The 22805-nt window shown below is 36.6% G+C and overlaps 2 protein-coding genes and 1 long non-coding RNA gene across 3 annotated transcripts; 1 reads left to right on the forward strand and 2 right to left on the reverse strand.

The window, feature by feature from the left end:
- Positions 1-9803: 9803 nt before the first annotated feature.
- LOC125665004 (GATA zinc finger domain-containing protein 14-like) lies at positions 9804-10472 on the reverse strand. The gene has a single exon (XM_048897742.2). The coding sequence runs from the start codon at positions 10470-10472 to the stop codon at positions 9804-9806; it is 669 nt and encodes a 222-aa protein (XP_048753699.2).
- A 1127-nt stretch (positions 10473-11599) lies between these two features.
- Positions 11600-14504, reverse strand: LOC130051236 (uncharacterized). Its single transcript, XR_008799673.1, has 2 exons — positions 13264-14504; positions 11600-12595 (listed from the first exon to the last, which is right to left on the reverse strand). It is a non-coding gene; the product is annotated as an uncharacterized LOC130051236 (long non-coding RNA).
- Positions 14505-17936: 3432 nt separating this feature from the next.
- On the forward strand, positions 17937-18958 carry LOC125665605 (uncharacterized). Its single transcript, XM_048898326.2, has one exon. The coding sequence runs from the start codon at positions 18130-18132 to the stop codon at positions 18778-18780; it is 651 nt and encodes a 216-aa protein (XP_048754283.1). The 5' UTR covers positions 17937-18129; the 3' UTR covers positions 18781-18958.
- Positions 18959-22805: the final 3847 nt, after the last annotated feature.

Here is a 22805-nt window from a genome sequence, read left to right on the forward strand (position 1 = left end):
CTTCACAGATGATTAAAATGGACACCGAATTTACGTTTATAGAAGTAAAATGAATACATTTCACCGACTGAAATCTTAGTTTTGTCTTCCATTTCTCCATTGTGTCTAATACAGTGGTAAAAAATGGTAGAGGGCGAGAGAAGGGATGTATTTGATAATAATATTTATATAGCGTCTTATACATCAAACAAATTATTCTGATGCGCTTTACACGGGTAAGAAAAGAAATAAAACAGTAAAACACAACTAAATGACAGTAAGACATAATATCTTATATCTGTAAAATTACCAAATTAAAACACTATAATTAAGAAAACTAGCTAAAGAACTTTTTTGTGTGTCCATACCCCAACTTTTGAACATCACAGGAAATTTATAAGTGCCTTTAACTTTAGGTCTTTTATATCTGCAGTGATTACAATCAACAACATGCCAGAAAATATGTATCAACCCATGCATTGATTTAATTTTTTGTAGCAGGTGTCCTTGAGACGATCGCTTCAAACAATAGGAGTGAAAATGGATGATTTTTTTTTTTACATTTTAAAGTAGTTTAGGTCTAGTGAATGACTTAGTTTAACATACAGGAAGGAAGCTTTGGGAATTTTTGCCCAACCTGATATCAAATGTGAATGGCGAGACACTTGAAAGCACGCCTGGCGGCCTCGACAATCACGAGTTCATGTATAGCAGTGAAAAATCCAATGATCCTAATTACAACAGGCTTTCACATACCAAAACAACATATCTGAAATAGACATTACTCGATATCTGTGATGATCAGCTGGTCTAGATGACTATTAGTGGACAAATTAAAAATAAAATGTTCACAATTCGAATTAGAATCTTCAAAGGTCGAGAAAGAACGGTTTCAACAAGTACCGGTGATATCTGGGTCAAATTCTGTTGTACAAAAAACCGTATTACGTATTAGTAGAATGAAATTCGTAGTCCTCACATCAAAAGAGAAGACTGGGAAGATTACTACATGTATATTGGATAAAATGCATCAATAAGCATAATTAAAGATCATACATTCTTTTTACTGTGGTCTTATTCCTGTCATGGGATAGGTAGATTGCGTACGTACATTGAGATAAAATAAACTATTTCTCACATTCCTTATGACTATGCATGTGTAAACTTTAATGTAGAAAATTTACGAAATGAACTGATAGCGTTGAGAGACATTACAAAGTCTCCATTACATAGGGAACAGTGGACCTGGCATCTTAGATGGAAGCATATATTAGGAATATTTATCATTTTAATGACAAAATCCCCCACACATGGGAAGGTCTCTAAGGCTACATGAAACGTGAAGATAGCTAACAATGATAAATACAAAACAAAGAGTTCGGCAAACACGGACCCCTGGATATACCAGAGGTGGGATCAGGTACTTAGGAGGAGTAAACATCCCCTGTCGACCGGTCTCAACGGCCGTGAGCTCTATATCTTGAGCAGGTAAACAGAGTAACCCGTAGGAGAATTCAGTATGCGAAGAACGGCCTAAAAATCGGCATGAAACACGTCAGACAGCATTTGACCCAATGACAGGTTGCATTGGCGAACTAGATCATTATAATAACCATAGAATTTGCGAAATGCTGACTTTAAACATGTAGTATAGTGTAATTTGAATCCTTTTAAATTGTTACAATACAGAGTAAATAAATAACAGTACATGTGGCTTCAAAAGTAGTAAAAATATTATTACTTAAAATAGCAAAATTATGATTTTTTTTATTTTGTCAAAAAGTGTTTTCCATACATGCCAGGTATTTTCAAATTTTTGTATTTCTAAATTTTGATACGCAATACATTTTTCAACCTTGTAGTTGTTCTATAGATAGAACAACAATTCCAAGAATCTTGGCAATTTGTTTTTGTTTTTCAAACAAGAAAAAATATAAATCTAGGAATAGCCCCAATCTCAATAATCCTAATATGTTGATGGAGTTACCGTTAGAGAGATCGCAGCCAGGTGTACATGAGCAGATCCAGAATTTTTCGTTTATAGAAGTGGGTTCCTCTCCATGCATTTGAAACTATGGACAAAATGTGAGTTTTTTTTGGAACTGGAAGTACACACAAATAGGCAGATGTATTTATTTTCTACATAGCCCAGGAGTGGTGGGTGTGGACGCTCCATCTCCCCATATTTGTGTGCCTGACATAGACTCTACCAATGGAATGAAGATATAAAAGGGGGAAATTTTGTACTAAACTGAACGTCGCACAACAGATAATAAAAATCATCAAAAAAATCTCTATTCAATGGCATGGCGGTGATTATCCTGAAAATGTTTCTTATAATCCCCAAGTACCAAAGAGGTATTCTAATTGAACACAATCATTAAATATTTCAGCGCTCATAAATAGATATATGTTTGATCCTCCTTTTTTCGATGCTCTACTGGTGCAAGCCTAGAACGTGTGCAATAATGAATTTCTCTAATATAGTACAAGTGGCAAGGTTTATGCGTACATGATAAATTTACCCTTCAACTTCTAATTTAGATCCGCCACTGCTTCAGGTGAATATCATGACGTCAAAACGTAGGCCGTGACATCACACATCCATTATCTCGCCGCGGTATTACATTAGGCCTTTTTGTCGTGACGTCAAATGCTTTCACAATTATTTGCACAATCCTGTCTCCCGTGGGAATCCGAGTTAGAATAAGTCCTCAGTATCCCTTGCTTGACGTACGAGGCGACTAAATGGGACGATCATTTGGATGAGACCGCTAAAACCGAGGTCCCGTGTCACAGCATGTGTGACACGATAAGGATCCATCCCTGCTCAAAGGGCGTGAGCGCCGATCATAGGCCTAAATTTTGCAGCCCTTCACCGGCAATAGTGACGTCTACGAGTGAAAAATTCTCAAGCGAGACTTTAAACAATATACAACCAACCAACCCAATTTTGCAAGTTAATGTTCCGCAGTCTTATAAGGTGTAAATCTGTAGATCTCTGATCTATCCCAATATTTCCCCCGATGCACAGACAAGTTGACCCTCCTCCACGTGTGTGTAGTTTTGTTGTACGGTGTATTCAGAGAAGATCAGATGATTACAAAGTCAACATTCAACTAAATGAATACTAATACATGAAATAGCTTTTCAAAATAGTGTAGATCCTACAATCTAACGTTTTCGTCTGCCAAAACACCTATTCTGTCTGGGAAGCTTCCATGACGTCACAAAGTGACATAATTCGTAGCCGTAAAAGGAAATGATCGGTCGTATATTCCTGAACCGTATTAAAAAAGAAATAAAGTTGCTGTTTTCATTGATAGTGCAGGGTAACCTCCTCGGCCTCGACGTCTTGGCTTTTATATTTCAAAGCAACATTTCCCGACTTTTGAGGTTATCCTGCAACATGCATGAAAACGCATACTTTTAAATGAGTAACCTTTGTGATAAATGTTATCTTCTTACGTCTCTCCATTTCCAAGTTATAAACAAATAGGATTGAAAGTCGGATGTGGCTATCTCTATCTACATGTACTACCAAACATTTGTTGAGGTTCATGTCCTATTTACACCCTACTTTCATTTCCGTAGGAATTCCCACTTGTTAAAATAGACGCACTATATTTGCATGTATCTGTATTCATACGCATTGTTTGCATTCATGAGGAAATGCTATCATTACAATTTGTATGGATATCAAAGGCAGAAACATTGGAAAAGTAAATATGTGTATAATGTAAACCAACTTTTATTCGGAGCTACTTAATTTTGCGATTCACCTGTGGTAAACTGGTTCGCGGCGAGTTATTTTTCTATCGAGGCTTTCGCGAAAAATGTTCGCAACGATGAGATTCTCGCGAAATTTTCTCGCACGCGAATAAAAGATGGTTTACAGTATTAGAGTCACCGTACATATGATATTTGCAGGATTGTTTTATTTCTATAGCGAATTTACGATAACAAGTTGATGACTTGTAGCTATTCTGAATCGTATTTATTTATATATTAAGGTTTATAGTCATATTGCATTCACTGAAGCTACAGCACTTATTCTATGAATATTGACGTCTAAGCGAATTAAGATATACAGGTGTATTTCAGTTGAACACATGACACTCAATTAGAATGCACGCCTTCAATGTTTGATCCCCCAACTCAGAGACATTGAATTTCGCCAATTAGAAGTCTTCCAAGCTCATTATACTTCTACGTCAGGGTAAATGACAAGTGTTCCGGAGTAAAAACAGATTGTCACACTCTATAAGCTCTAGAATCGCATCTCGGAGCCAAAACCCTGAATTGCACAATCACCATGCGTTCAGTTTGGTTTCTTGATGTTCACGATGTATATTCTTAAAGAAAAGACATTAACATACTGCAAATTACGTTATATATTCATATAATACATAGATGAAAGGCGAAGATAACGAACAGTGATCAATCTCAAACCTCCTATAAACAATACAAAATAGAGAGTCGGGCAAACACGGACCCCTGGATATACTAGAGGTAGGATCAGGTGCCTAAGAGGAGTAAGCATCCCCAGTCGACCGATCACACCGGCCATGAACCCTATATCTTGATCAGGTAAACGAAGATATTCATAGTCAAATCAATGTGCCAAGAATGGCTTTTAACTCGACATTTAGACATATCGACGACGTGTTATGAATGAACAATAATCATTTTCATTCATATGTCGATTTGATATATCCTGGTGAAATCGAAATAAAATACACCACAAAGTCTTCCACATCTGCTTCATACTTAAGATATTTTATTGAACAGAATTGTTAACGGTAAACTAAAAACTCAACTTTATGACAAACAGGATGAGTTCAGCTTCTCCATCGTCAACGTCCTATATTCATGTTGCACAATTCCATTATCACCTACATAGGATGTTTATGTCTCTCAACTGATTCATACACAAGAGCTTATTCTGCGTATGGTCAGTTTTTAAATTGAGGCAGGCTATTGACAAACAAGTTAATATTACAAGGGTTGAAATAGTCTCGTTTAAAGTCAGAATTTTGCAAATTCTATAGTCGTTATAATGATCTAAGTTACCAATACAACCTGCCCTTGGACCGATTTTACACACTGATTTTGACAATAGATTACTCTATTTAACAGATCGAGAAATAAGGCTCATGGTTGGTTGCTAGGAGATGCTTAATCCTCCTTCGCACCTGACCCCACCTCTGGTATGTCTAGGGGTCCGTTTTTCGTCAATATCTGTTATAGGATTTATGATATAGGGCTTTGTTTATTATCTTCATTTGTTCATTTAACTATACGGGAAATAAAGTCCCTCACTAAGATCCAGGAGCTATATATTTCACAATTTAGGAAGCAAGTTTCTATGCTCCATATCATGGAAATGAGTCAAAAATATTTTACATGGAAACACACTTAGACAATACACGACAGTGATCCACAAACAAACACCATAACCCATACTGAACTTCACTGAGACACAAATACCACAACCCATACTGAACTTCACCGAGACACAACCAAATAAAACCACTCGTACTAAACTTCACTGAGACACAACCAACCACAAACTATACTGAACTTCACCGAGAAACAACCGAACACCACAACCCATACCGAACTTTACTGAGACAAAACCACATACCACAACCCATACTGAACTTTACTGAGACACAACCACACACCGCTACCATACTGTACTTCACTGAGACACATCCAAACCACAACCCATACTGAACTTCACTAAGACACAACCACACACCACTGCCATACTGAACTTCACTGAGACACAACCAAATAAAACTACCCGTACTGAACTTCACTGAGACACAACCACACACCACAACCCATACTGAACGGCACCTAGAGGATCCCTTGTTTATCACGACACATTTTGTCTGCTACAGCAAGTGACCGGAAGTTAAGATTTTAAAAGATTTGAATTTCCTTGCTTTCAAAAATATGTACACATTAACAGAAAGCAGCCCCTTGTGTTTTGCTACAGGTTTTGTGTTGCATGCACTTGCTCCGATGATGAAGTATACGTAGGATTGATAGTGTGACACGTGACGAGGCTGGTATCTTACACCATAAATCCCTCATATCATATTTCATCACAGGAAGACAGTAATATCAAGGCTGCAGCAAAATAAATAATAATAAATGCTACTGGAGCTGATAGATTGAATGATGCAATAGAAACACGTGTCGTAGTGTTTATTTGTGTTTATTTATAAACGTGAAATTTCCCCTCTTCCGGAATCATTGCACGTACAAAACTTAAATTAAGAGATGAATTGATATTACTATGGTATCAAAACTAAAGTGTTCGAAGGAACACAATACTAGTAGCTTGTGACGACATTGATACCCTGAATCTTTAAAACCCATAAAAACGACCAACACGAACATTTTTTCGGGAAGATCTGACCTCTTCCTTAGAAAAAAAATTCATTCCATGTGCGGAAAAGCAAACAATGAAAACACAGTAGCACGCTAAACTACCCACTGTAATACGCTAAACTAACCACTGTTATACACTAAACTACCCACTGTTATACGCTAAACTATCCACTGTTATACGCTAAACTACCCACTGTTATACGCTAAACTACCCACTGTTATACGCTAAACTACCCACTGTTATACGCTAAACTACCCACTATTATACGCTAAACTACCCACTGTTATACACTAAACTACCCACTATTATACGCTAAACTACCCACTATTATACACTAAACTACCCACTGTTATACGCTAAACTACCTACTGTTATACACTAAACTACCCACTGTTATACGCTAAACTACCTACTGTTATACGCAAAACTATTTACTGTATAATGCTAAACTATATATCCCTAAATCTACTTTTTACTTTGGTATTCTGCGAAACTAATGGACTGAACTGATGTGTTTAAATTTTGCAGGCAATGTTTATACATTTCCCACAAGAGTCCCTCTTAACCCTTGCTACGGACACATGATGCGGCGAAGCACGTATTGCTCATAGGGTTACATGTTACATGTACATGCAATTTACATGTATTTCCAAAATATCAACGTTCTGTGATCTAGTTCAATGTGATTATAGTAAAGATAATGAACCCTAGCCCTAACCCTGTAAAGATAATGAACTCTAACCCTGTAAAGATAATGAACCCTAGCCCCATAAAGATAATGAACCCTAGCCCCAACCCTGTAAAGATAATGAACCCTAACCCCGTAAAGATAATGAACCCTAGCCCTAACCCTGTAAAGATAATGAACCCTAACCCTAACCCTGTAAAGATAATGAACCCTAGCCCTAACCCTGTAAAGATAATGAACCCTAACCCCGTAAAGATAATGAACACTAGCCCTAACCCTGTAAAGATAATAAACCCTTACCCTGTAAAGATAATGAACCCTAACCCTGTAAAGATAATAAACCCTTACCCTAACCCTGTAAAGATAATAAACCCTTACCCTGTAAAGATAATGAACCCTAACCCTGTAAAGATAATGAACCCTAACCCTGTAAAGATAATAAACCCTAGCCCCATAAAGATAATGAACCCCAACCCTGTAAAGATAATGAACCCTAACCCCGTAAAGATAATGAACCCTAGCCCTAACCCTGTAAAGATAATGAACCCTAACCTAACCCTGTAAAGATAATGAACCCTAGCCCTAACCCTGTAAAGATAATGAACCCTAACCCCGTAAAGATAATGAACCCTAACCCCGTAAAGATAATGAACCCTAACCCCGTAAAGATAATAAACCCTAACCCTGTAAATATAATAAACCCTTACCCTAACCCTGTAAAGATAATAAACCCTTACCCTGTAAAGATAATGAACCCTTACCCTGTAAAGATAATGAACCCTAATCCTGTAAAGATAATGAACCCTAGTCCTAACCCTGTAAAGATAATGAACCCTAGCCCCAACCCTGTAAAGATAATGAACCCTAGCCCTAACCCTGTAAAGATAATGAACCCTAACCCTGTAAAGATAATGAACACTAGCCCTAACCCTGTACAGATAATAAACCCTTACCCTGTAAAGATAATGAACCCTAACCCTGTAAAGATAATGAACCCTAACCCTGTAAAGATAATAAACCCTAGCCCCATAAAGATAATGAACCCCAACCCTGTAAAGATAATGAACCCTAACCCCGTAAAGATAATGAACCCTAGCCCTAACCCTGTAAAGATAATGAACCCTAACCCTAACCCTGTAAAGATAATGAACCCTAACCCCGTAAAGATAATGAACCCTAACCCCGTAAAGATAATGAACCCTAACCCTGTAAAGATAATAAACCCTATCCCTGTAAATATAATAAACCCTTACCCTAACCCTGTAAAGATAATAAACCCTTACCCTGTAAAGATAATGAACCCTTACCCTGTAAAGATAATGAACCCTAACCCTGTAAAGATAATGAACCCTAGTCCTAACCCTGTAAAGATAATGAACCCTAGCCCCAACCCTGTAAAGATAATGAACCCTAGCCCTAACCCTGTAAAGATAATGAACCCTAACCCTGTAAAGATAATGAACACTAGCCCTAACCCTGTAAAGATAATAAACCCTAACCCTGTAAAGATAATAAACCCTTACCCTAACCCTGTACAGATAATAAACCCTTACCCTGTAAAGATAATGAACCCTAACCCTGTAAAGATAATGAACCCTAACCCTGTAAAGATAATAAACCCTAGCCCCATAAAGATAATGAACCCCAACCCTGTAAAAATAATGAACCCTAACCCCGTAAAGATAATGAACCCTAGCCCTAACCCTGTAAAGATAATGAACCCTAACCCTAACCCTGTAAAGATAATGAACCCTAGCCCTAACCCTGTAAAGATAATGAACCCTAACCCTGTAAAGATAATGAACCCTAACCCCGTAAAGATAATGAACCCTAACCCTGTAAAGATAATAAACCCTAACCCTGTAAAGATAATAAACCCTTACCCTAACCCTGTAAAGATAATAAACCCTTACCCTGTAAAGATAATGAACCCTTACCCTGTAAAGATAATGAACCCTAACCCTGTAAAGATAATAAACCCTAACCCTGTAAAGATAATGAACCCTAGTCCTAACCCTGTAAAGATAATGAACCCTAGCCCTGTAAAGATAATGAACCCTAACCCTGTAAAGATAATAAACCCTAGCCCTAACCCTGTAAAGATAATGAACCCTAGCCCTAACCCTGTGAAGATAATGAACCCTAGCCCTAACCCTGTAAAGATAATGAACCCTAACCCTAACCCTGTAAAGATAATGAACCCTGACCCTGTAAAGATAATGAACCCTAACCCTGTAAAGATAATGAACTCTGATGTCCTCGTACTCTCAGCTGTCAACTGGTTCCATAACTTTACGAATGAATGAATATTTTGGCTATCATCACACACTTTAAGGTAGCTCCACCCTCATAGGACGTCATAGATGTTTGCAATATTTTTATTTAATGAAACTTTGTGCATGATAGAAATATATCTTTTAGGGAAATTTATTCACTAGATATGATAATAATTGAAATGAGATTGGTGAACTATTTGTTGCTGAAAAATTTACATTTTCTATAAATAACCAATTATCTATTAGAAAAATATCAAGGGCAATAACCTCTATGCTGATATTTTCTCTGTTGCATGTCTATCATGAAATGATTAACCTTATCTCCACAATTAAGTCATATATATTTATAAAGTAGCAGTTTTATGAAAATGTTGAAATTAAAAATTTGTCATTCTAACTTTTTTATTTTGCTGTTTAATAGATTTTAATGCATGGCGGTTTTCTGATGCGATTTTCAAATGTTGCTGTTTTCTGATGTTGCTATTTTCTGATGTTGCTGTTTTCTGATGTTGCTGTTTTCTGATGTTGCTATTTTCTGATGTTGATGTTTTCTGATGTTGCTGTTTTCTGATGTTGCTGTTTTCTGATGTTGTTGTTTTCTGATGTTGTTGTTTTCTGATGTTGCTGTTTTCTGATGTTGTTGTTTTCTAATATTGCTGTTTTCTGACGTTGCTGTTTTCTGATGTTGCTGTTTTCTGATGTTGTGGTTTTCTGATGTTGTGGTTTTCTGATGTTGCTGTTTTCTGATGTTGCTGTTTTCTGACGTTGCTGTTTTCTGATGTTGCTGTTTTCTGACGTTGCTGTTTTCTGATGTTGCTGTTCTGATGTTGCTGTTTTCTGATGTTGCTGTTTTCGGATATTGCTGTTTTCTGATGTTGTTGTTTTCTGATGTTGTTGTTTTCTGATGTTGATGTTTTCTGATGTTGTTGTTTTCTGATGTTGCTGTTTTCTGATGTTGCTGTTTTCTGATGTTGCTCTTTTCGGATATTGCTGTTTTCTGATGTTGTTGTTTTCTGATGTTGTGGTTTTCTGATGTTGCTGTTTTCTGATGTTGCTGTTCTCTGATATTGCGGTTTTCTGATGGTGCTGTACACATCTGTTTATACATGTATATGTCTGACATTTTTACTTGGTCACATTTCTTTTCTTTCAATTTTGAAGCATTAAAATGAATAAGTCACGTGAGGAGGAGCTCCCTTAATCACCAGCCGAAGCCCTTTATAAACAGCATTCTTTATTTTCTGTATTTTAAAAAAAAGATGGAAAAGCCTTTGCAATGAATTAAAAATATCTGTACAGTTGCTGAAAATTAACTTCAAAAAGTACATCTGCAATCGACACAAATAAATGCAGCGTGTAATTATAGCACAGAAAATTTCCCCTAAACCTGTGACTGATTGCACAATTTGTAATGAATCATGGCTGAGACGTCCTGCACTGTACTGCATGACTGTGATGATCCTAGCGTGTTAAGTATGAACAAGGAGCCGACGCTCTCATAACACCGCATCGTTAAAAAAACCAAACAAACAAACTTCAATTGCTATTTGAACTGTAGTTTGTTATGATACTTATGTCCTTTCTATGTATTTAATTATTCCTAAGGATTGTTTTAAATTGTTTTATATGTTACTAGCGTAATCATATCATTACATTGGCGCTATATATCAATAATAATAATTATGCATTTTAATTCGGACACTATGAATATTTTATTCACATGTATGTGCACATCGATTTTATATTATCTTTTCTCTCACATTTGTAAAGTGCTTTAGAGAACTAATATTGATAGGGCGCTAAATAAATCTTTTAATTACAAATACAATTAATTACAATCGTATTGATGTCTGCTGCAACGCATATAATACATTATTTCATGAATTCAACATTTGTTTTTACAACACAGAGAAGACTTAAAAAACTTATATTGACTTTTGTGTGTTTTTTGCATTATTTTTTTTTTATAAATCAATATTTTATTTAAAAAGTAAAGCGATGATTTTGAGAGAGTTGATAGGAGCCATGCTATGAATGCATGTTTTAAAATAAAAAAGTGAATCACGGCACCAACATGTTTATAACTGGCTCTTACGTCTCCTAGAGAATTGTGATAGTGGTAAAGCTCTCAATTATTGCATATCATTTCTTGTGATTTTTCCTATTTCAGAAAAATAGAAAAGTTGCTTTGTTTTCACAATTTTGCAGTGATTTGATGCATACTAGGAATAACAAAACACATCTAGAGAACTCAGTTGGACATTCTGTATTTTTGAATAAAAAATATTTGTATGAAATGGACGAAATTTCAGTTGATGATTTATTGAAGTTCCAAAAATAACTGAGATAGGCTGGTGATCACTGAAGACATTTATGTTTCTGCCTGCCCAAAATAAGCCTTCAAATGTTTGACAAAGAGTGAAAATGATTACGACTTTATTTTTTCTTCATGTTGAAGTTAATGGGTTGTACATGTACGTGGCTTCATCCCAGTTTTGCTAATTTGTTTTTAAAGAAACTGTTCTGGTCCTTTTTTAAAGCATTTGTATGCACTTCCTTCCTATTCCTCTTTGTCTTTCTATCTATTTGTATGCACTTCCTTCCTATTCCTCTTTGTCTTTCTATCTATTTGTATCTCTTGTTTCTGTTCCTCCTCCTGTCTTTGTTTCTCTTCAAGGTCTTCAGTGTCGCTTCTTCTTGCAGGGCATATGTTCTTGCACAGGGTAACATCTTTTTTTCCCATCCAAAACGTCTTTCTTCTAAAAACATTCCACTGCAGATTTTCCTGATGTAAATAATTCTTATCTAACTGTCTGGAAGGCGCAGGGGGGTTCAGTATTAAGTCACTTGGACTGTCTATGATGTTTGTCATGGAACTAAATGATGCTTCCTCTTGTGGTCCATAAAAAAAACAATGGTCAATCTGTTCCCCAATGGTCAATCTGTTCACCAATGGTCAATATGTCCACCAATGGTCAACCCTTTCTTCATCCCCAATATCTTTCACCACACTCACTTGAAAACGCCGACACTCCTTATCGGCTGTTAGTCCTTTCTTTATACACTGATTTTGACTACGGATTACTCCGTTTATTTGATCAAGACATAGGACTCACGGCGGGTGTGCCCGGTCGACATGGGATGCTTACTCCTAGGTACCCGATCCCACCTCTGATCCCAGGGGCCCGTTTGTGCCCTACTCTTAAGTTTGTATCTTTTATGAGATTAGTCACTGTGTTTCATACTCTACAAATGAACAGGGAATATTTCTCATTAGTTTTGTTTTGCATATTAAAAGAGGGGGTGGATCAAATGGAGTGTGGATCCACACGTTATATGCCTGTGGCCAGTGTCCCAAACTTTCCGTGTGTGTGTGTGTGTAAGCCGGTTTATATGAAGCCCATTATATTACACTATACATACATGATAACAACAGCATGCGTAGTGTGTAAGCCAGTTTGTATGAAGCCCATTATATTACACTATACATACATGTTAACAACAGCATGCGTAGTGTGTAAGCCGGTTTGTATGAAGCCCATTATATTACACTATACATACATGTTAACAACAGCATGCGTAGTGTGTAAGCCGGTTTGTATGAAGCCATTATATTACACTATACATACATGTTAACAACAGCATGCGTAGTGTGTAAGCCGGTTTGTATGAAACCCATTATATTACACTATACATACATGTTAACAACAGCATGCGTAGTGTGTAAGCCGGTTTGTATGAAGCCCATTATACAATGTATATATCACACTGTACATAAACGTTCACGACAGCATGTATATGTACCGGTGCTGTGGTACGAATAGTCGTCAGTATAAAGAACTTGACAATTACAAGCGCATTACGATGACATAACTTGGTACATGTAAACAATCATGATTTTAACAATTAGTTACCTCGAAAACTCACACAAGCACCTGCTTGACAGCTCGTGCTCTTGTCATCCCAGAGACTCGGCCATTGTAAATGTATTGACGTCATGTTTTCAATGTTTAACCAGAATCTTTCCAGTTTACGGAAGTAAATAATATTCCTTTTTCTAATTTCTTTAAAGTGTCCCTAAAGCCTTCAAGTAACAGTCTATTCAGTCTATGACGCGTTCAGTTCCAACATCAAATGGTTCGTTATATTTTCAAAGGAAGCAGGCACTTTCTCTAAGTTGTTGTAATATGTCGGTTAATGGAGAGGTCAGTATACATCTATTTCACAGAAAAAGGGAAACTGACAAATCTGAAGATATTAGGTGAAAAAAAAATTACTGTACATAATTACATGAAAAACATATTACTGTACACAATCACATGAAAATAAATTACTGTAAACAATCAGGTGAAAACAAATTACTATACACAATCAGATGAAAACAAATTACTGCAAACAATCAGGTGAAAAACAAATTACTGTACACAATCAGGTGAAAAACAAATTGCTGGACACAATCAGGTGAAAACAAAGTACTGTACACAATCAGATGAAAACAAATTACTGCAAACAATCAGGTGAAAAACAAATTACTGGACACACTCAGGTGAAAACAAATTACTGCAAACAATCAGGTGAAAAACAAATAACTGTACACAATCAGGTGAAAAACAAATAACTGTACACAATCAGGTGAAAACAAATAACTGTACACAATCAGGTGAAAAACAAAATACTGTACACAATCAGGTGAAAAACAAATTACTTTACACAATCAGGTGAAAAACAAAATACTGTACACAATCAGGTGAAAAACAAATTACTTTACACAATCAGGTGAAAAACAAAATACTGTACACAATCAGGTAAAAACAAATTGCTGTAAACAATCAGGTGAAAAACAAATTACTGGACACAATCAGGCGAAAAACAAATTACTGTGCACAATCAGGTAAAAACAAATTGCTGTAAACAATCAGGTGAAAAACAAATTACTGGACACAATCAGGTAAAAACAAATTACTTTACACAATCAGGTGAAAAACAAATTACTTTACATAATCAGGTGAAAAACAAACAAATGTAAACAATCAGTTAAAAAAAAAATTACTGTGCACAATCAGGTAAAAACAAATTGCTGTGCACAATCAGGTGAAAAACAAATTACTGTAAACAATCAGGTGAAAAACACAATACTGTACACATACAGGTAAAAATCAAATTAATACACAATTAGGGTTCCTCGCATTGAGCTGGTATCTCGAAGTAAATGAACTCATATTTAGAGATTTCGGATCGACTGCAGATAGGGAGGGGGTGGGGGGGTGGGTAGTATGATCGGTCTCTTTATTTACATTCCTATGTGATTTCGCAAACGATATCTTGAAGAGTTTGATAACAACGCAAAATGGCACGGGGAATTGAAAATAAGATACCATGAATATAAAACCCACGAATTTACAGGAATGTTTTCTCATTAGTTTTGTTTTGCACACAAGGGGGTTGGGGGTTGGGTTGGGGTTGCCTGTGTAGCAGGTCCGGCGTTCGTATAGTCTGTACTTCGTGTTGTGTTTGTTTTCTTTGATTTGATAGTGGCGACTTGGAAACGACCCAACTACACTATGATTAAAAACTTTGAAAATAAATTCAATAGAAATGAAAATAAGTGATTTAAGATTAACAACACTTTACGAATTTATTACCAATATGAATATGACAAATCCCTAACGCCTAGAATCTAGCCTATAAACTTTCAAGAAATTCTCCCAACCCAAAGGTAATATTAATGTAGTAAGTTACAAGGGAATAGTATACTGAGGACAAAACGGACGAACAAGACGTGGTTCCAGTATCAGGAAGATTGGAGGGAGAAGTGTAACTAGCAAGGCCAGCTGTCTCGCTTCCACAATCTCTTCGCTGCATGGCTTAAAATAGCAAATTAAACAATAGCATAAAATGGGCGTGGCCAAATACAACGGATGAATAATTTACATCGGGATTGAAATTAAAAAATAAAAGTAAAAATAAAACCCTTACTACCACACCGGTGACACTAGCAACTTTTCGATGCGGCCGCCTTCTTATTAAAATCAAGTTCCTTAACTCTTAAGTTACTAATTTTGGACAGACCCAGCAGGTGTTGATTTCTAGAAAGAGTTGTTTTTAAGAGATGGGAAAGGATTCCATTGCAGTGTGAGCAATATCTCTTTTTGCAATATTTACATTTCCAATGTTTGAGCCTTCGTTATCTTTACAAATTAAAATGATAGACATTTTCTCATGAATACAGTGCAGTTGTGATTAACGAACATCTGAATATTGATAAATATGTAGTACATTTATTTCAACGGCTGGGAATTGTGGCAGTAGAATGCAAATACGATAAACATAATTCATTTTTGAAAATACATGATGGTATGAACTGCAACGCTTCACGTCGGCATGCTTTTCGTGGAACGCTTACGCGCTGTAAGTAGACTTCCGGTGTGATGCGCGGCAGTTCATACCCTCATCTGAAACATCTCTGACACTCACTGTGCCAAAAATTCGTACAGAGTATTTTGGAGAACGCAGTTTTAGTTGGGCTGCAGCCAGTTTGCAGAATGTCCTTCCGCAACATGTTTTAAAGCTGCCAAAACATTAACTTGAAAAAGAAAAAAAGACCCTGTTAAAAGTTTAAAACCCACTAATTTAGACTTGCTTTGAATTCCCTATTTCTGAGCTCCTTACGCAGTACGCGTTTGTGTCAATGTCCGTTTAAGCGCACATTTCTAAATCTTTTTTATTTCGTTGATTTCTAATACTTTGCATAGTGCTCAACATAAAAAACTCTAGCTATTGATCTTAATTATATTGTTTTACTTTGTTAATTTTAAATATATAAGGCCTTATGCCATGCTATCATTTATTTTATTTCTCTTCTTACCCTTGTAAAGCACCTTAGTATTTGTTTTATATACGGCGTTATATTAATTTTATTATCATCTATGTATTTTCAAAATTGAATTTTATTTCTCAAATGTATCAAATTTTCCATTTCATTTTTCTTCTACTCACCACAAAGGAAATGTAGCTACGTGCGTTTTAAATAAAATGTTACATAACTGAAGAAACACCAAATAATACGTCGTTTTCTTATATACACGGGGAAAATGTTGGTTTAGTTTCCCGTTTTTAAGTGTGTAGTTATTACCTTCAATACAGGTGTAAACAGGTGTGTTATCTCGATCAAATCAGGTAAGATTGTACAGCAAGGTATGCAGACGAATGCATGCATGATAAAAAAAAAATATGAGAAAACACACATCGAAATGGTCTTCGGTACTCCGTGTGACGGCCTTACAGCTCGTACTGCAAAAATCGATGAAAATTAAACCTGGTTTTGGCGCATGCGTCACATGAAATGAGTGCACCAAATGAATGAAAAATGTTAGCAATAAAAAAAATACCCGAGTAGTTATGCTTAAAAATAAAAAGTAAATACTAAAAGATAAAACGTTTAAAGCTTTTCCCTATTTAAGTATGTTAATAAAAAAGATTTTCTGAAGATACACCCTACACGTGCAATTAAACCATCGCGACTATCGCGCCGTTTACTGCCCCATCACAGTCCAACAGGGAGTCACGCATGTACTCGGGTACCACTAATTACATGATTTCCTTTGGTATCACTAATTACATGGTGTCCTTTGGGTACCACTAATTACATGGTGTCCTTTGGGTACCACTAATTACATGGTGTCCTCTGGTACCACTAATTAAAAGGCTCACTTTGGATACCCCTAATTACATGGTGTCCTTTGGTACCACTAATTACATGGTTTCCTTTGGGTACCACTAATTATATGGTGTCCTTCGGTATCACTAATTACATGGTGTCCTTTGGGTACCACTAATTACATGGTTTCCTTTGGTACCACTAATTAAAAGGCTTACTTTGGATACCACTAATTACAAGGTTTCTTTGGGTACCACTATTTACATTGTTTCCTTTGGGTACCAGTAATTAAATGATTTCCTTTGGGTACCACTAATTACATGATTTCCTTTGGGTACCTCTAATTGATAGGCTTACTTTGGGTACCATAAATTACATGGGTTCTTTGGTTACCACTAATTACATGGTTTCCTTTGGGTACCACTATTTACATGATTTACTTAAATACCTGGCTACCCCTGTAACTGTTCAGTAATAATAAAACGAAGCCATTTTTTGCACGTGAAAGACTGACTAACGGGCTAAGACTGGTATTTTTGGCAGACAAAGGATTTCTGCTGGAGTAACAAGAAGCAATTTTTACGCTCTTTACGTTTTGTACTTTAAATTCATTAAAAATATTAATTTAGTACTTTTTATGAATCATTGTATATGAAAATAAAAATCATAACAGTGTCGATTTTATTCATTATTAGAAGAAGAAGGGAAAAAAAACCCATCAAATTGCGCACTGATAAATTTGGTGTATTTACATACATGCATGTAACTCTACACGCCAAGTGTACTTAAAAAGACTGAGTGTTTACATACATGAAATTCTAAATGTGTCAAGGTCAGAATTAAGTCTGAAAACGATACTATCATTTCTTAAGGACTTCCCAGTTGATAAAAAAAAATGAGACTGTCATACATATGATGGTCAATCCTTTGTTTTGATTAAGCAGTTATTACCACGTGGAGGGGAATCTCCCATGCATAACAGATTCTATAAATAGCACCTTAAACCATCAACACTGTCCCAGCGTATTTAAAGCTTTCCGTATATCGATTTAAACCAAAACACAATAAAGGTTTTTAACAGACGGATTGGAGAAGTCTAAGGAGTGACCCGAGGAATTTATACATGCTTATCAAAACTTATTCACGGAGATCTGTCTACGACGCGGCCTATCATGACAAGAACTGCACCTGTCGCCGAATTAAAGATGTAGACGACATGAGAATGCTCATCGACTATGGCTTCGTCGGACCAGCAAGCCATATTAAAGTCCACAGACCGCGGAGTTTCCGATTCCTGTGGTGGACGTTTGATTTCAGTTATAACCATCATTACATGGTGGTCTCCGCCACAACAGACACGCTGACCATCATTCATTATGCTCCAAAAAGGATCTCCAGCATTCTTCTCTTACGCGGGGTAGCTGAAATACGAGAAGAGACGTTAAAGATTGAAAGCAATGACGATACGTTAGATTTCCAATCTGGAGTATATCTTATATTTAAAGACAAGTACCCAAAGAGTGTGAAACAAAAGAGGTATTGTGTAAGGAAAGCTAAGCGGAGACTCGGGGAAAGGCAGTATTCAGTGTTCCACAACAACTGTGACTGTTATGTGTCGTGGACGCTCTGTGGTCAGTCGATATCCATACAAGCTATGGAGGCCCGAGGACTATTGTTTTGTATCGGGGTGTTAGCTTCTGCGTTCATAAGGTTTTACAGAATCACGAAGTATTTCATAGAAGGTGTTGACAATTTTGTTGATTCTATGGGATAATACGGAGACTATGCGAGGTGTTTATTTTGTGTGTTGGTATGTATGGCGTAAATGTGACTCTATCATGACTGTTAAATTATTTATTAATTAACAAACCCGGTGTATAACTCCTTAACTTTACACAGTGTATTGTTAATGTTATCATATTTTTTATATGTAATAAAAAAAAGCAAGAAAATGGTCGTTGTTGTTTAAATATTTGCATCCAACTGGGACTGTTAGAAGAACTTCTTGGGGGATGGGGGGGGGGGGGGGGTCTAAGACTATTTCAGGTTTTCATTACAAGGCACTGTACTGTATCAGGAATGTATGTACACATATGAAAAGATAGGAGCTAGATTGATGCTGAGTCCGACTGACGGACGAACGAAACTTAATGCTAGTGATGCATCAATATATAGAACGATATCTATAACTGATAGGTCAATTCAATTCAATCCAATAAATAAGAACGCTGTAGTAATTGAAGACGGAGTCTTGGGCGGCGACGAAATTTAGCATTTACATGCTTTCGCGAAAAAAAAAGAACGAATTATACTCACCCTCAAACAAAAGATAAGTTAAATGTAACTTGATACGTATGACTAGTGCATCTCAACACTGATGTCACACCTGTTGTTTATTTTACATAGTCCCGCGGAATGACGCTTTTGTTTAAACATCATAATTCTGGCTTTGAGAATCAAAACAATAAATACAGAAAGCCAAGACACTCGGCAAATCCGCACTCTCTCTCTCTCTGTGACATAATTAATTACCTTGTGTTTCAGGAGAGTCAAAACCACGTGGACAGATGACGTATTATCCGCACCCCCACCCCCACCCCCGCGATTTAATTTTAATCAACCATGTATTCAGTTGTTTGGAAACTTATGCCATTATGATAGTGCAGTGTCCACGAGCAACACAGCTAACAGCAAAAAGAATTCAGCAATTAATTCACATGTTGCATTATTTTAAATGCTAATCAACACGAACCCTGCCTTTTCAGTCTGCAATGCACATTAATTACCCAGGAGTTTGTGCACGTAATGTTAATATTACGTCTTTAAATTAGAGTAAACGAATATAGTCCTGATCATTAATTAAATTCAATCATGATTTTAAAATAATTGAAGTTACATGTTGACTTACAAGTGTCAATTTTGCACTCTAATTTTTCTTTAATGTAGATATCGATGTATATGTATTAATTAAATTCAATCATGATTTTAAAATAATTGAAGTTACATGTTGACTTACAAGTGTCAATTTTGCACTTTAATTTTTCTTTAATGTAGATGTATATGTCTATCATTATTCGTAGAATTATTGACTCATATTGAGACCTCAACAGGCCTGAGAGTTATCAAACTATTACCGCACTCATAGGCAAACTCAGCCATGTTTTGCGTACAACTCCGAGCAAGCTCTAAAAATCTTGAGCTTGTACTCCATTAGAGTATGAGAATGATTTTATAAAAGTTTTATAACCTTCATTTTTGAGTATGAGTACGATTTAGAGCACACAGTTCGAGTTTGAGTATGAAAACGTGCTTTAAAAAGTTTGATAAACTTCAGGCCAGCTGTAGGTGAAGAACCACTTTAGACCCATGCTTAGCGCTTAGGGTCGTAGTAGTGAGAGATCTTTAACGTACCAATGTCTGCCTCGACACATGTCCTCCGTTTTAAGGTCATATCCGAAAGAACCATGATTTTCACTTCTGTATGTCGAGACCACCGCGGTCGCCAAGAGGTTAGAGCGTTCGCCCCGCACGCGGTAGGCCGGGGTTTGAATCCCGGCCGCGACAGACCCAAGTCGTTAAAACGGGTAGTGACAGTTCCATCACCAAACGCTCGGCATCAGGTGTGAATGTCACGGATCCTCGGATATTACCTTAAAAACGGATGTTTCGTGTCACAGTAGGTGTGGCACGCTGAAAACTTTCACTGCTCAATGGGCGTAAGCGCCGAGAATAGGCCTAAATTTGAGACCCTTCATCGGTCTTGGTGACGTCTCCATATGAGTGAAAAATTCTCGAGCGAGACGTTAAGCAAGATACAATCAATCAATCCATAGGTCGAGCATTAGGAGGAGAAATTACTACCTATGTTTACTTCATAGGTTTGACGCGGCCATGGCACAAACGGGACTCTGTTCCTGGCTGGAATAACTGTTCGTCAGAGAAAGAAGTGATATCAACAACATTCTCACAGAATCCTTTATCTTATGGAGGTTAATTTGCACTTATTTTTATTACACTGGGTTTGTAGTAAGCGTACATTTGAATGACTGACTTGTAGCGGGAAGGTCTACGGAAATCATCATTCAATACCATTTCATATTAAATCTACATAGCTTAAATCTATCGATCTATATACATGTAGCTTAAATCTATCGATCTATATATATGTAGCTTAAATCTATCGATCTAAATTGATTAGCTTAAATCTATCAATCTATATCTATTAGCTTGAATCGATCGATCTATATATGAAATCTATTGTACAATGCAGTTCTAAACTGACACCATCGATTTTAAGTAGGATTCGATATGGGGGAGTCGCTAAAACCATGGGGAGGGGCTAAATTATATTGAGAGTCACTTACATTTATAGGGGAGTCGATAAAACGTACGGGGGAGTGGCTAAAACATACGGAGGAATGGCTAAATCATACGAGGGAGTCGCTGGAACATACAGGGAGAGTCGATAAAACGTACGGGGGAACGGCTAAAACACGCTACAACGCACGGGGGAGTACGGGGGAACGGCTAAAACATACACGGAGTCGCTGCAACGCACGGGGGAGTAGATTTTAACGTGTATGGGAGGATCGAAATTCTCCACTTTTCCACTTCGGAGGCAGGACGAAGGATTTGGTATTTAAAACACATTTACCAAATATATGTATCGCACGGAAGGGATTGTTAAGCTTTGTTTTGGTCATATTACCATATACAATTAATGTTCTCAAAGACTTCAAACCTATTTCACAGAATTTAAATTCTCCACGATTGCATGGTGAAAGCATTCATGATTTGCAAAATCTTTAGACTTTTAATCGGGATTTATGCACTTGAAACGACAGACAAACCATTTCTTTTTGAAGTGCAGCAGTTGTAATTTCTACATTTAGCGGGAAAATAAATAATAGAGACACTGTTTGATCAGACGGTAATATTTCATCTGAGTATGCCGTTAGTTACGGATATTTACTTTATCTGAGCCTGGTTTCAGTTTTGAAGTGTTGTGAGAATACTTGCCGTATATAGCAGTATATGTAGGATACATGTAGAACAAATGATGGTAAACTAATAATGATAATAAAAATGTTCCTTATCTATACAGGATAGCAGAATTAGTTTCAGATCTGGTTCACATTGTGGTTCTGAAAACATGTACACAGACACCAGTATCATACAGATACAAAATAGAATAGTATATGAAGGTATGTTACATACAAACTATCTTTGGGTCAAATGCTGTCTGACGTGTTTAATACCAATTATAGGCCGTTCTTTACATACTGATTTTGACTATAGATATCTCCGTTTACCTGATCAAGATATAAGGCTCACAGCGGGTGTGATCGGTCTACAGGGGATGTTTACTCCTCCTAGGCACCTGGTCCCACCTCTGGTATATCCAGGGGTCCGTGTTTGTCTGATCCCACCTCTGGTATGTCCAGGGGTCCGTGTTTGTGTGATCCCACCTCTGGTATGTCCATAGGTCCGTGTTTGCCCTACTCTTAATTTTGTATTCTTTGCAGGAGTTATGAGATTGATCACTGTTCATTATTTTCGCCTTTTCATAATACTATATCTTCATTGTACATGCATAAAATAAAAACAATTCTTAAAGTATTTTAATTTCCAGAATGAAATTTGATTTTAACGATAAGCGTATTTAAAGGTTTCCAATGTTGGGTGATATTCTAAATTTTTAAAGTGTTGAAAATTCCTACGTTTTGATTTGAGAAAAGTTTTGTGATTTCAAATTTTCTTAGACTGTTTTGGAATCCTCATTTGATTTGCACCACTTCT

The sequence above is a fragment of the Ostrea edulis genome, chromosome 1 (genome assembly GCF_947568905.1).
Source record: "Ostrea edulis chromosome 1, xbOstEdul1.1, whole genome shotgun sequence".
NCBI lineage: Eukaryota > Metazoa > Mollusca > Bivalvia > Ostreida > Ostreidae > Ostrea > Ostrea edulis.